General features: G+C 38.3%; 4 protein-coding genes across 5 annotated transcripts; 2 read left to right on the plus strand and 2 right to left on the minus strand.

Moving 5' to 3' along the window:
• Window positions 1–588: 588 nt before the first annotated feature.
• On the plus strand, window positions 589–1,578 carry LOC121261698 (UPF0434 protein Mmar10_2939). Its single transcript, XM_041164183.1, has 3 exons — window positions 589–808; window positions 900–954; window positions 1,305–1,578. The coding sequence occupies exons 1-3, from the start codon at window positions 708–710 to the stop codon at window positions 1,410–1,412; spliced, it is 264 nt and encodes an 87-aa protein (XP_041020117.1). The 5' UTR covers window positions 589–707; the 3' UTR covers window positions 1,413–1,578.
• A 2,776-nt stretch (window positions 1,579–4,354) lies between these two features.
• Window positions 4,355–4,771, plus strand: LOC121260115 (E3 ubiquitin-protein ligase RNF165-like). The gene has a single exon (XM_041161964.1). The coding sequence runs from the start codon at window positions 4,355–4,357 to the stop codon at window positions 4,769–4,771; it is 417 nt and encodes a 138-aa protein (XP_041017898.1).
• Window positions 4,772–5,956: 1,185 nt separating this feature from the next.
• Window positions 5,957–7,898, minus strand: LOC121259124 (protein FD). 2 transcript variants are annotated; one of them, XM_041160618.1, is made up of 3 exons: window positions 7,034–7,898; window positions 6,831–6,908; window positions 5,957–6,512 (listed from the first exon to the last, which is right to left on the minus strand). In XM_041160618.1, the coding sequence occupies exons 1-3, from the start codon at window positions 7,697–7,699 to the stop codon at window positions 6,384–6,386; spliced, it is 873 nt and encodes a 290-aa protein (XP_041016552.1). In that variant the 5' UTR covers window positions 7,700–7,898; the 3' UTR covers window positions 5,957–6,383. The 2 variants fall into 2 exon arrangements, with proteins under 2 accessions (XP_041016552.1, XP_041016553.1); XM_041160619.1 differs by having other exon boundaries at window positions 6,025–6,517; window positions 7,034–7,894.
• A 1,129-nt stretch (window positions 7,899–9,027) lies between these two features.
• LOC121260116 lies at window positions 9,028–9,483 on the minus strand. The gene has a single exon (XM_041161966.1). The coding sequence runs from the start codon at window positions 9,481–9,483 to the stop codon at window positions 9,028–9,030; it is 456 nt and encodes a 151-aa protein (XP_041017900.1).
• Between the last annotated feature and the right edge of the window lie 4,092 nt (window positions 9,484–13,575).

The following is a 13,575-nucleotide window of genomic DNA, read 5'->3' on the forward strand; positions in this document are numbered from 1 at the left end:
ATATTGATGCAATATTGTCCAACTTTTGTATCAATTTTTATATTTTAAAATAGAGTAGTGATTTGTATAAATTCTAAATATATAAATATTGTAGAGGCCTTTATAAAAACAAGTGAACCCCATCATAAGAAAAAAATAAAATCTCTTTTTTTATGGGCTCACTTTCTTACAAATAATTCCTATGAAACTTACATACTTTAATATTACTCTTTAAAATAATAAATTTAAGAATTAATAAATGCAATTTTTCTACATAGAATTCAGTGTGTAAAACAAACTCTTTATTTAATTGACATGACAAAACTTGATTTTCTAATAATTTTAATTTTAAATTTTCTTAACAAATCAAAATTTTACTATATCAATTAAACTGGAGGGTGTGTTTTATCCACCGAATTCTAAATAGATTTTTTTTAAAGAAATAATTAAAGAATTTTATGTCTAAGTTACTATTTATTTTTATATTTTATATATATATTTTTTTTTATAAAATATAAGATTATTTTTTATAAAATATAAAATTTGAGGTAATAAATAGCGATTGATTTTAAAAATTTTTCTAATTGATGTGACATGAATAACATTTTCTGATAAAATTCCAGTGGACACGAGAACACAATTCTGGAGGCCGGGAGTGAGACAGGCGCGGTCCCTTGTTCTTTACATCGCTCGGCGGTGATAAAAAAAAAAAAACAAAACCTAGTGAAATGGTGAGGGCGAGCTTGACGATTCTCAGAGATGCAGGGAATGGGCTCTGTAAGACTCTCTCGGAAATACTGGTTTGTCCGCTCTCCAAGCAACCCTTAAGGTTATTTTCTTACATTTAATCGTTATTGGTGGTGGTTCTTGTGAAGTAAATGTGTTTGTTAATCTTAATTGGTTGTGGGTTTTCTTTGTAGATATTGTGAGGAAACGAATTCTCTAATTAGTGACGCCATTGGCGTTTCTTTTCCTGTGAGCTCTACTTCCATCCCCTGCATTTCAGTTTACATTTGTCTAGAATCATCGTCATTAGCTAATAGCTGAAGCTTATTTTCAGTGCTGGATTTTTGTTTTTAGAGAGATTCGCTTATTTTAGCAATCGCCCATGTTCCCGGATGAAGGGATTTGCTGCAACTACTATTTTGTTTAGTAAAGTATGTATTAGGGAGCGTTGACTCGTTTTGTGAATTGCAAAATACAATAACCCTTTTTGTTTCTTTGTCTGAATTTCATGTGCGGTACTAGATGATACAAATATTTTGCTTTTGGATCCTGTCGCACTCATATGGCTATGATTTTTTCGTTGTTCATGTATTTGCTAGATAAAGGATGGGATCCCTTGCTTGGTTCCGAATGATGGCAAGATAACGGAAGCTGACGACACTCCAAAAACTGATGATTCAATTGATTCATCTTCGACAAAAAATTAATAACGAGGAGGTAGTCCTTAGGCTGTATTGTGAGGTTTGATATGTTGGGGCTCACAAATAAAATGGCTTGTTGTCATCCTAGGTGATTTTCTATCTGAGAATTCCGTCTTATGTTTGTAAGCTATCGTTGTATTTGTGCTAGAAAATTGAAGAACCTGTTCTTGAATCTTCTCAGAAAATGGTCATATTTCTTTCATGAAGATAAGTTTTTGAAAAGTTAACTTGTTTGTTTGTTACTACTGCATCTGTTGTTCTCCTCAACCAAGGGGAGAGACATTTTCTATGTACAGTATGTGTTTATTAATGGAGTTATTATTTTTTTCCTGAAGTTTAATCTTTTAAATCTGGAAATTCTTTTTTTTTTTTGCCCCCTCTTAAGTGATCAGACTAAAACAACTAAGTTTATGTCTGTTAATAGCCATGGAATGACGAATAGATCAGTCAATATGTCAATTCTTTAAAACATTGTTCAAAATTTATTTGTTGCTTTCTCTTGGGTTAAGCTTCTATAAAAGTACTTTGATATTCAACGCTATTGTTATTATATCAAAGAAGGCATGGGAGTGGCGGCCTGAGTTGTGTTTTATGTATGTGCCCATGGTGAGGAGCAGTTGAAATAAGTTCCACTATCTCAACCAGGTTTCATGTCTCTTTTTGTTATGATGGGGTGGTTCGATAGGATCACACCCGACTAACATGTTAATGCTTCAAATATTCGGTCTCGTCTAAGGATGGCTAGGGATGGCGGAGTTGGTAGGAAGCACAGAAGCACGGTTGGCGATAAGCTGGTACTGGTTTCATTCGTTCTATTAAAAAAATCTCTCTTCTAGAACTGGTAAATCAAATGAGAAATGATATTTACTGGTATAAAGAGTGTAAGCGCCGCGCACTCCTTTTGAAAAAAATGAGTAAATATGTGACTCACATGAAAAAATTAATTTTTTAAAGGTAGATCCTTCTCTTTTTCAAAAGGATTGTGTGGCACTTGCATAGCCTACGACTGTATCTAGCATTACTCAAATCAAATATACTAACAATGTAGGCACATGTTGGCACAGTTTTGTAAATAAGAGATGTCTCATCCAATTGAGTTGTCGCAATTGGTCTTTCTTTGCTTTGCTTTGCATTCCTTGCTCAGATTTTTTCCAACTGCTTATGAACACTCGGCATAGGGTTTAGGAGTTAGTTATGTAGGTTACCTAGTAGACCTCTTGTCATATAACCTTCTTGCTGGAATTGCAAGCAATTGGAGCTCCCCTCTCCCTCTCTTTCTGCGGGAAAATATGGAGTGAGGCCTCCAATTCTATTCAATTTATGAAGTGACTGTGTTTTTGTTTCCTAATAGGGAGACGCTACCAACCGGTCCGGTGACAAACCCTCCTTCACACCCACGAATAAGACATTGCCACGTATGAATTGCAGCAAATTAGAGAATAAGCTGCATGCAGGTGATCACGTTATTTTGTTTCTCTTTGCCCGATCTCTTCCCCCCCTCCCTCTCTCTCTCCTCCTCCCCCACACCCGTCTCTCTCTCTCTCTCTCTCTCTCTCTCCCCTTCGAACCCCCCCTCCTTCCATCCCTCCTCCAATTTGTTGCCCCCCAACCAGACTCAGATCAGATCTTGATTTTGTTGTATTTTAATTTCTGTTTGGCTGCTGAGGAAATGTGAAAAATTCATGGGTTGATATGTCATATAGTATGATTTTGTACTAACTAATAATGCAATGGTAAAACCCAAGACACCCTGAAATTGGGTTTTTAGCTTTTGATAGCTGCACCTGAAATTCATAGGCGTTAATAATATAGTAACTTTCAGGGACAACACATCGCTTGTCCTCATGATTTTACAGAGAAGAAACAGACCATTTCCATGGTTATTTGTGCAGTACCAGTACAGTGTGCTTGTGTGTGGGTGTTAGCAGGAGATTTTAAGAGAAGCCATGAGGATTTCAATGCTGTATTGATTGTTGAAGATTTGCTTTTATTGGGTGTTCGCAAAAGATTTGCTGTATTGTTGAAGATTTGAGCGCATAAGATCAGTATGTTTTTGTTTTGGAATGATGAAAAGGAAAAACACTAGCAAACAAGAGATTATCAGAATGTTTTTGTTTTGGCATTGGGGAGAGGAAATCAGTAGATGGTGCTGGTGAGAGAAAGAAAGGGAAAGAGGGGAGAGTGCGTGGGGGAGATGAGAGAAATTAGGAGGAGTTATTCAATACACTAGCCCACATTATAAATCACATAAGTCTCATATTTGTTGAGATGTTATTGGCTAGTGTAAAAAAGGTGAAGACTCCCGACCGGCTTGGAGTTTTTTCCTTCTTAATAATAACATCACAAAATTATTATTCTTGGTCAGTCTTGGAAATATGGAGCAATGAACAGTAGTTTTATTCAACCATATTATATAATCATTTATACTCGTATCTGAGAAGATGTGGTCTAGAAGTTTCAAGACACAGTGACAACTTGCAATGGCTGCAAGTGATCATTCCCCTCACAGAGCAATCTTAGAGGATTCCTCTGTTCTTTACGTTTTGCCTTTAGAGCATAGACCAAAACTTTAGCTCTAAAGATGGTCGTGCATATTGTAAGGTTATAATTGTTGTATCAAAAGTTATATTGATGTGACGAGTACAACTTCTACCCTACCTACCTCATGAAAGAAATGAAACTTGACTTGTGGATTTGTTCCCTATCCATATTCTTTCCTTAAAGAAAGCAGAAAAAAAGGTCAAATGTAGCACTCTGTTTAGGTGCAACCGCTTTGTATTGGTCACTTATAGAAATCGTCTTTGCCAATCTAATTAAAAAACCCTTCCAAACCACGCAAAACAAGTGAGCAAAAACAATGACCAGCTACTTTCAGACACTGCTCTCCAACTGAATCTTCCTCTTATTAAGGAGCTGTTAGAAAGGAGGTTAAGACTCTGTCAAACTAAATGGATTTCAGGAAGCTGGTGTCCTTTTTATACGATTTCCTTGGTCCAAGAGTACAGCCAAGTTTGAAGGGATTTCCATCATCTTCTTACAGGGGGCTGAAATGGGAGGATCTGCAAAAGGTTAAGGAAGATCCTCCAATGTCCCCACATGGGTCGGGGTCGAGCTCGGTTGAGCTTCTTGAAGTTGAGCAGTGTTGTGTGTGTTTGTCAAGATTGAAGAAGGGGCAGGACACACGTACTCTACCTTGTCTGCATGAGTTTCACAAGGTCTGCGTTGATAGGTGGTTCGATGCGTGCCGGAAAACCTGTCCAGTCTGCCGGTTTTCCATTGGAGGAGATGACAATTTTCATATACAGGAAGTGCTCACGGATGAGATGGTGATATGGTTTTCTTCTTTTCACGTAGCTGGTTTCTAGCCTGAGAATTGTAATTAATCTTGGCATTTACACATGATAAATAAATGAAACAACGCTTTCATGGATGCACATTCCTGTTGCCTTAATCAAAACAGTACGCCCAAGCTCGAATGTTTGCTATTTCCTCCTGACCGTTGTTCCACTTTTTTTCTTTTTTTTTCCTAAAGTGACTTCATTAGAGAAAAACATTAGTACAAGAGTAGACTATATTACAAACCATCTCATGAGATCATGCTTCTAATACCTAAGGGAGGGTCCTTCCCACTCATTCCCCCCATTCATGATCTCACCATGTTAGGCCTAGACTTTTAAACCCCCCCCCCCCCCCCCCCCCCAAAAAAAAAAAAAACGTTTAATTTGCAGTGTCAGTAGATAATATATATGCATATTTTTGTATTTTCCTACATGGGCAAGAGACATTTAAACAACTAGCTTGTAGATATTTGCCTAGAAACAAAAACCCAGCATGCAAGTACCAGACTGCCCACAATTGGACCCTCAGGTTTGGTATCGGCCGGCATAGGCTGATTTTTATGGCTCTAAGCTTGGGCCAGTTCCCAGATAAAGCACGTTTAACATCCATCCGCTCAAGTTTTTGAAGCCATAGACGCGAGTAGCTGCCAATTCCATGCAATATCAAACATAGGCCGGGTGGAACATGCAATTCGCCCCAGTAATGTGGTTACCAATTGCCAACATCTAACTGTTTTGTTAATGAAAAAACATTATTCTTAGCACAAACACTTTGTTTTGTTAAAAAGAGCTTGCTTTCCTATTAGCTTTCAAATCGACCCCAAGTCATCACCGTTTTTGTTGTTATTACAGGTCAATGATACTCCTTTAGAATATTAAATGACCAAAAGTCAGTCAATCACTCTTTTTCTTAGTTCTGTCAGATCAAAAAAAGAGTAGTGAAATAGTTGGGTCATGGACACGTTCAACGTTCCACATCCTATCGCCAGTCATTGAAAAAGACGTGAATAATTAACAAGTCTCGCCCAAAACAAGAGCGCCCAGAAAGGTTGATCACAGATAATGTTTACTAGTAAGGCACTTTGGATCCTTTTGAATCCTGGTGAACAAGGCAATTAATGCTATAGAAAATTAAAGCACCAGGAACCCAACAACAGAGGGCATCAGCCAGTGTAATAATATGGTGAAAGAAAAGGTTGTACTAATAAGTCATCCTGATGGAAGAAGATAAAGAGATAAGGAGATGTTGAAAGTGATGGCCATTCGCCAGCCAAGGGAACAAAGAAGTCCGTCCTGTCTTTCTTTCTTTCTTTTATTTTTTGGGTTTTTACTTTTTGCATCTTCTTGGGAGCTCCATAAAGTGGTCCTTCCACCCTGCCCTTTATCTTTGCATATAGGAAAAATCACACAACTTAAATAAAAAAAGGTAGAAAGTCAAGCGAAGGATGCAAACAAACAAATTAAACAACGTTCCTTCTTGTTATAGGAATGCAAAATTAGACACCATTTTCATACATCCATTGATCTTTCCAGCTTAAACCACTACAGGATGGAGTAGAGGAACAGCTAGCCAGCAGAAGAAAAGAATTGAAAACCCTTAGATACTACTGATCTCTATTCTCTCTTAGCTAATAAGGGGTCAGCAGCGCTGATGCAAAAGAGAGAGGGACTTGTTAAAAGGAAAGCAAGCACCGAGTGTTCTCAAAATGGAGCCGTTAACGTTCGCTGGAGCGAGTGCTTTTTGCGAAGTTGGGTAGCTGCAGCTAATCTTAACTGCCCAAAAACATGTTCGAGAAAATGATACAATTGATCATACCACTGAACAATTCAATGATCTAACTATAGAAGAAACACAAGTTGATTTCTATCTTTAACACGACCATAATATGAAAACTTAAAAAAACTAGGTATTTTACTTTAAAAAGAAACAACTTGCCTGAAATGCTTATCATCTAGTACCATAAGATATGATAAGATGACACAAATCTAACGACGAAACAGAAAGTAATAGGAATAGTTTCGATCGTGCACACACACTCACACACACACATATCTATATATATATATATATATATATGAAACTCACCTGTTCTTGCTGTTTCTTGAGTCTTGCATTCTCTTCCATCAAGTGAGCAACTTCAAGTTCCAACTCGTTTGTGTAGGCCTGCAGGAAGGATTGAAGTAGGAAAAAACAAGCTTTCAGGAAACTAAATGAAACAGAACTATATGGTTCATGAATGTGACATGTATTCAACTTATCGAAAAAATAGCAGAGAGAGAGATACATTCCTGTTTTCTAGCTCTCGATCGAGCGGCCGACTCTCGGTTCTTGATCATACGCTTATGCCGACGATCCCCCGAGCTAGTATCAGATTCCTGAACCCTCTTCTGCCCAAAAGAAGGCACGCCAGTAGAGGATGCCAAAGCCTCAAATCTGTTACTGAAAGAAGAGACATTAGAGATGGGATGCGACAGTAAATGAGAGTCGGGCCTCATTAGTGGGTCGGTGTTATCCAGAAAATGAAACTCAGAACCCGAATTCAAGCTCAAAACCGTGGCCGGAGGCGGAACCAAAGATGCAGAGCCGTAGAGAGAGGTCTCTGTAGCTGTAGAGACCATGCTGGGAGGTGGGTCTTTGCTAAAAGGTCGGGCAAGGAAGTCTTGGAGGATAACGTTGCGGAAGTTGGAGGTTGAGTGAGGACGTTGGTGGAATCTTGGGGTGGTTTCTTGGTCTTGAAGGGAAGCCAGATTGATGTCCTTCCAGACCTCTTCCATGGTTTTGGAGCTTAATCTTGCAGTTTGGTAGAAGGATGAGGGTGAAAATGGCGAAGGCGATGATCTAGAAGTAGATGTGGATGAAAGTGATTTAGAGGATGAAGATGAGACTCTATTAAGGTTTATGGTTTTGTTCAAGCTAGTTTCTTCGGAAGTACGGGCATGAGTTGAAGACAACATTTGGTGCTAAAAAAAACAGACACAGAAGTGGGGGAGCGAATGAAGAAGAAGAAAGAACACTGAGGCAGTGCTGCTGCTAAACGTGTGAATGTTGGTCATGACTAAGGAAAATGCATGTCTTTTGCGTTGTGGGAAGCGGCTGTGGGGCTGCCTCTATAAGGTTGGGGGAGGATTTCAGATTTTTAGAGCTGAGTGGACCTTTCAATTCGGCTCAGTGTCTCACTGCAGAAATTGTGTACTCTTTACTGTACTTTAATATAAGTGAGTCCGTACTCTTCCTTTTTTCTGAAGGGTATATAGCCAAGGGTTTAATACGTTCTATAATAAGGTTTTAGAATCATCACACAACAAGCACCTATATATTATATACACCCATTTGATTTGTCAAATAATCATTCATCTCAAAATTATGTTTAAAGTAAACTAGAATAGATGATACATTATTATATTTTGAGTAATGCTCGCTATAAGTTTTAAATAGACAAATTTTGTGTAGATCTTTTGTAAAAATATGGATCAGTCGAATTTTTTTTTATACTTTTTCGTAGTGTGATTCATTTTTTTTCAAATGAACTATTCGAAATTTATCTATTTAAAATTTATACAAATCATTCTTTTTTATATTTTTACACTCATATTAATAAATAGATTTAGTATGTGAAATATTTATTAATAGAATAAATTATAAAGTAGGATTCGAATTCAAAACTGAAATTTTATCTTCTTCCAAAAGTAAAGTTTATGATATATCTTAACAGTTTACGCATTGAAGTTCATCTTAGAGGTAAAGGAGTAAAACCCTGTCGAAAATGATAGCGGAAGGAGAGACAAGAAGTTAAAGCTCGTTTATTGACACACTACATACAATATAGCAACTACGTACTGGTTGTATTGACTTTTCTATTAATAATTAGTTTTTTTTTTTTTTTTTTTGAAAATGAATCCTCTGTATTCATTCATTGAACTATAACCTCATTACTGGATTTTTCCTTACAGATGATACTTCTAATACAATTAGGAATCTCTTCAATCCAAACTATATCAGGATGTAAAAATAAAGCTTCATGAGTTAAAACATGAGCTGCCTCATTTGCTTCCCTGTAAACAAAATTAACACTCCAGTTCTTTATAGCTTTTAGCAACTTTTTGGCATCTTCAACTACCCTCTCATAAAAGGAAAAATCCTCTTCCCCTTTATTGACAGCATTCACTATGACTTAGGCATCACCTTTGGATAAAACTCTGTTGAAGTTGAGCTCTCTACACACTTCCATGGCTTTCCAAAGTGCAAGATATTCAGCTGTTGCAAAATCTGTCAAGAAATTTTTCTATTCTCTTGTAGCAACCAAAATCTCCCCTTCCTCATCTCTAATAACCATCCCGAGCCCCACCTTTCTATCTTTTATGGACACTGTTGCATCCCAATTTGCTTTAACAAAGGACTTTCTTGGTCTGCTCCACAGAACAACCCCTCTTTCTACTCTTGGAACTGGGGTATGTCTTGCATTTTGTTGAACGAGTTGGAACACTCTTAATTCATCTCTAGCTGCTTTTATCACTTGGCTTGGACTTTTAAAAACTCCCTCAAAGATGAACTCATTTCTTCTTAACCAGATGTTCCTCATAACCATGGCTATCTCCTCTAACACATCTTTGCTTACCTTCTCCACCAATCTGTCCCATAATTCTAATAAGTCAGTTTCATTTGAGCTCCACTTTTGTATGACAATGTTTGATTCTAACCAAACATCTGTTGCTGCTAGATAGAACCAAATTGCATGCATCACTGATTCATCATCATTCTTGCAAATTGGACATTTTGAACTTTCTCTTATTTTCCTCAAAGACAGGTTATCTCTAGTTGCTAATAACTCATTTGTAGCTTTCCACATAAAAAAGTTTGACCTTCCTTAGAATATTCATTCCCCATTGCTTCTTTGTCCTTTGCCCTTTGAACTTTCACCCTTCATTGCTTCTTTCTTGTTCATTTCCATCTGGTATGCACTGCTAATAGAAAATTTTCCCTTCTTGGTACCTCCCCAAATCATTTTATCTTCAGAATTTAGCTTGCTAATAGGGATACTACAGATCTGCTCCACTTCTTCTTGATTGAAAATTCTTTCTATCAACTGCACATTCCATTTTCCCTCAGAGATCAACTCACTGACTTTTGCTTCCTCATCTAGTATCGAGCAAGGAGATTGCACACAGTAAGATGAGGGTGTTTGAAGCCATTTCTGCCCCCATATCCTTATACTACTCCCATCCCCAACTCTCCACCTTAAACCTTCTTTTAACAGCTTTAAAGCACCCCATACACTCCTCCATATAAATGAAGGTCTGTATCCCAACTTAGCTTCAAACAAAGAGATTGAACTGAAGTATTTTTCCTTGAAAATCTTGGTTGCCATACTCCCTGGATTCTGTAAGAACCTCCATTCTTGTTTGGCCAACAGAGCCACATTAAAGCTCTCGAGATCTCTGAAACCCAAGCCTCCCCTCCCTTTTGATTTTCCAAGATTTTCCCAATTGCACCAGTGAATTCTGCTGCTGTTAGACTGGTTGCCCCACCAGAAATTTGTCATAAGTGAGTTTAATTCCTTACACAGGTTCTTTGAAAGTTTAAACACACTCATAGTATATTTTGGGATTGCTTGTAATACTGCCTTGATCAAAACCTTCTTGCCTGCTGAAGAAAGAAATGAGTTCTTCCAATTGCTAATCATCTTCCACACTCTTTCTTTTATACCTCTAAATGTATTGTACTTGGATTTTCCTACTACAGGAGGCAAACCCAAATATTTTTCATAGCTACCTTTCATCACTGAGCCTCCTAACACCAAGATCTTCCTTTTTTCTTCAGCCCCTGAGTTAGAGCTAAAAAAAACTTGTTTTCTCCTTGTTCAAAAATTGCCCAGATGCTTTTTCATACTTCAGTAATAATTCTTGGATTTTTATCCATTCATCTGCTAAAACTCTTCCAAACAAAATGCAGTCATCTGTAAAAAGTAAATGGTTTACACGAGTTCCACTTCTTGCTACAGTTACTTCTCTTGTGTAACTCTTCATGTCTGACTGATTTAGCAGTGCACTAAGCCCCTCAGCACACAAAATGAAAAGGTATGGAGACAATGGGTCACCCTGTCTCAAACCTCTCATAGGGTAGAATCTTGACCCAGGGCTTCCATTGATTAAAACAGAATAGCTCACAGTTGAAACACACTTCATAATGAGTTCAATTCATTTCCTGCCAAATCCCAACTTCCCCATGACAGCCTCTAGATAACACCATTCAATCTTATCATAAGCTTTAGACATATTTAGTTTGATAGCCATATTCCCTACTTTTCCTTTTTTCCTAGCTTTCATTGAATGAAGCACCTTATATGCCACCATTATATTATCAATAATCAATCTTCCAGGGATAAAAGTACTTTGGTTGGGTGAAATTACTACATTCAGAAATTTTTTCAACCTATTTGCCAAGACTTTTGACATGATCTTATAAGCAACATTACAAAGACTTATAGGCCTATAGTCACTGGCCACTTTTGGATCTTTAACCTTAGGAATGAGTGCAAGAAAAGTATAATTCATAGAGGGAATCAGAGCATTACCATTGAGCCATGACAGGACAGCTTTGCACACTTCATCACCTACTACATGCCAATGCTTTTGATAAAAACATGGTCCAAATCCATCTGGACCTGGTGATTTTAATGGAGCCATTTGTTTAAGAGCTTTCTCGACCTCTCCTCTGGTAAAAATTTTTGTTAGGAAAATGTTCATATCATCTGTCACACAGGGTACCACCTCCCTCAAGCTATCTTCAATATCTTCAAAACTCGGGTCTGAGGAGGTGAAAAGATTATGAAAATAGTTGTTAAAAACCATTTCAACCTTCTCAGGATTGGTCTACCTCATATTATAATCATAAAAAATCTGCTTGATCATATTCTTTTTCCTCCTTTGGTTTGCACAACTATGGAAGAACTTTATATTTCGGTCCCCATGATTGTACCAATCCATCTTAGCCCTTTGCCTCCACATCAAGTCCTCCATCTCAAGACAGGTCCCTATCTCCTCTTGAATTTTCTTTATCTCCACCATATTGTGACTCCCTATTTTTTAAGCTTTTCTGTTTTTTCCTTTAGAAGTCTCCCCTTATCTTGAACAATCTTCCTACTCCACCTTTGAAAAGCTCCTCTACTATCTTCCAGTAGCATCTGCAAATCCATGTCTATGTCCCTCCCTGTTGTTCTCACTTGCCAAGCTCTTTTTATAACTTCTTCACAATCTTCCTCCAAAGACCATCTGGCCTCATATCGGAACAGCCTCTTCCTTTTCCATACATTGGTATTTTCCTGGTTCAAATATAATAAGATGGGTCTATGATCAGAGCACCTAGCTGCAAGAACCTCCACCCACCCTTCCCTAAACATCATTTTCCACCTTAAATTAGCTACTGCTCTATCAAGCCTCTCCTTGGTAAAGGTCTCATCCCCATGTTTATTTCTCCACGTAAATTTATCACCCCTCCACCCCAAGTCAAACAGACCTCCCTTCTCCAATGCTTCTGCAAGAACCTCCACCCACCCTTCCCTAAACATCATTTTCCACCTTAAATTAGCTACTGCTCTATCAAGCCTCTCCTTGGTAAAGGTCTCATCCCCATGTTTATTTCTCCACGTAAATTTATCACCCCTCCACCCCAAGTCAAACAGACCTCCCTTCTCCAATGCTTCTCTAAACCTGCCCATTTGTTTCTCTAGTCTTGGTTTGCCCCATTTTTTTTCATCATGTGTCAAAACTTCATTGAAATCCCCCACCACACACCAACCAACCTCGTCTATTGGTCTCAAAGATACCAACAACTGCCAAGCTTCTGCCCTCAGTCTAGTTTCAGGCTGCCCATAGAAGCCTGTCAACAACCATCTCTCATTCCCTTCTTCATTTGTAATCCAAGCATTAATGTGTCTTTTGGAATAGTTTAAAATTTCCACTTTCGTGGTCTAATCCCAAAGTAACATTAATCCCCCTTTCCCTCCCTCAGGTTCCACTACAAAACAGCCCTCACTCCTCACTCTTCTTTTAATACTATCACATTTTCCACTCCTCAACTTTGTTTCCATGAGGAATATCACATTTGGCCTATTTTCCTTTACCAATTGGCAAAGGTCTTGAACTGTCCGAGGGTTGCCAAGCCCTCGGCAGTTCTAGCTAAGAGTTTTCATAATGATTGGTGGGGCTGTCCACCAGCCTCCACCAATATTTGTGACTCTTCATGCACCTCACAACAGGTACTTTTTAACCTCTTCCTCCCCCTTTCCTCCTCATTTCCTTCAACAATAGGGCTAAATAATCTCTTAGAAAGGCTTGACACTATGAGAAATGGTTATGTCACCTTGTTCTCTTGCTCTTCTCTTCCAAGCTCCTTTAGAATTTCCTCTCCCCCTCATCAAACTTTTACTATTTTCAGCTCCCTCTCTCAGTAAACTCCTCTCTTCCCTCCCTTCCTCACTTAATATTTCTTGACTCTCTTTTGTATTTTCCTTCACTCCCTTATTTGCTGGTGGACAGTCCAACATACTCCCCTCCCTTTCAATTTTCCTTGCCTCTTGACCTACCTCCCTCCCTACCTCGATTCCTGAATCTGACTCTACCCCTCCCTGAGCTTCATTCTGCTCTGGTAGTACCTCCTTCACCTTCATTATTACTGCTGGTTCACCTTTCTCATTGCTAGCTCTATTTCTAATCGGGCTCCTTCTACTCTCTCCTTGCTTTTGGAACTTAGCTCTCACCCTAGCCCTCATCCAAGCACCAAACTGTATCTCCTCCTCATCCTTCCCCTTGCATCCTACGTCCTCGTGGATAAT

Source organism: Juglans microcarpa x Juglans regia, chromosome 4D, assembly GCF_004785595.1.
Source record: "Juglans microcarpa x Juglans regia isolate MS1-56 chromosome 4D, Jm3101_v1.0, whole genome shotgun sequence".
NCBI lineage: Eukaryota > Viridiplantae > Streptophyta > Magnoliopsida > Fagales > Juglandaceae > Juglans > Juglans microcarpa x Juglans regia.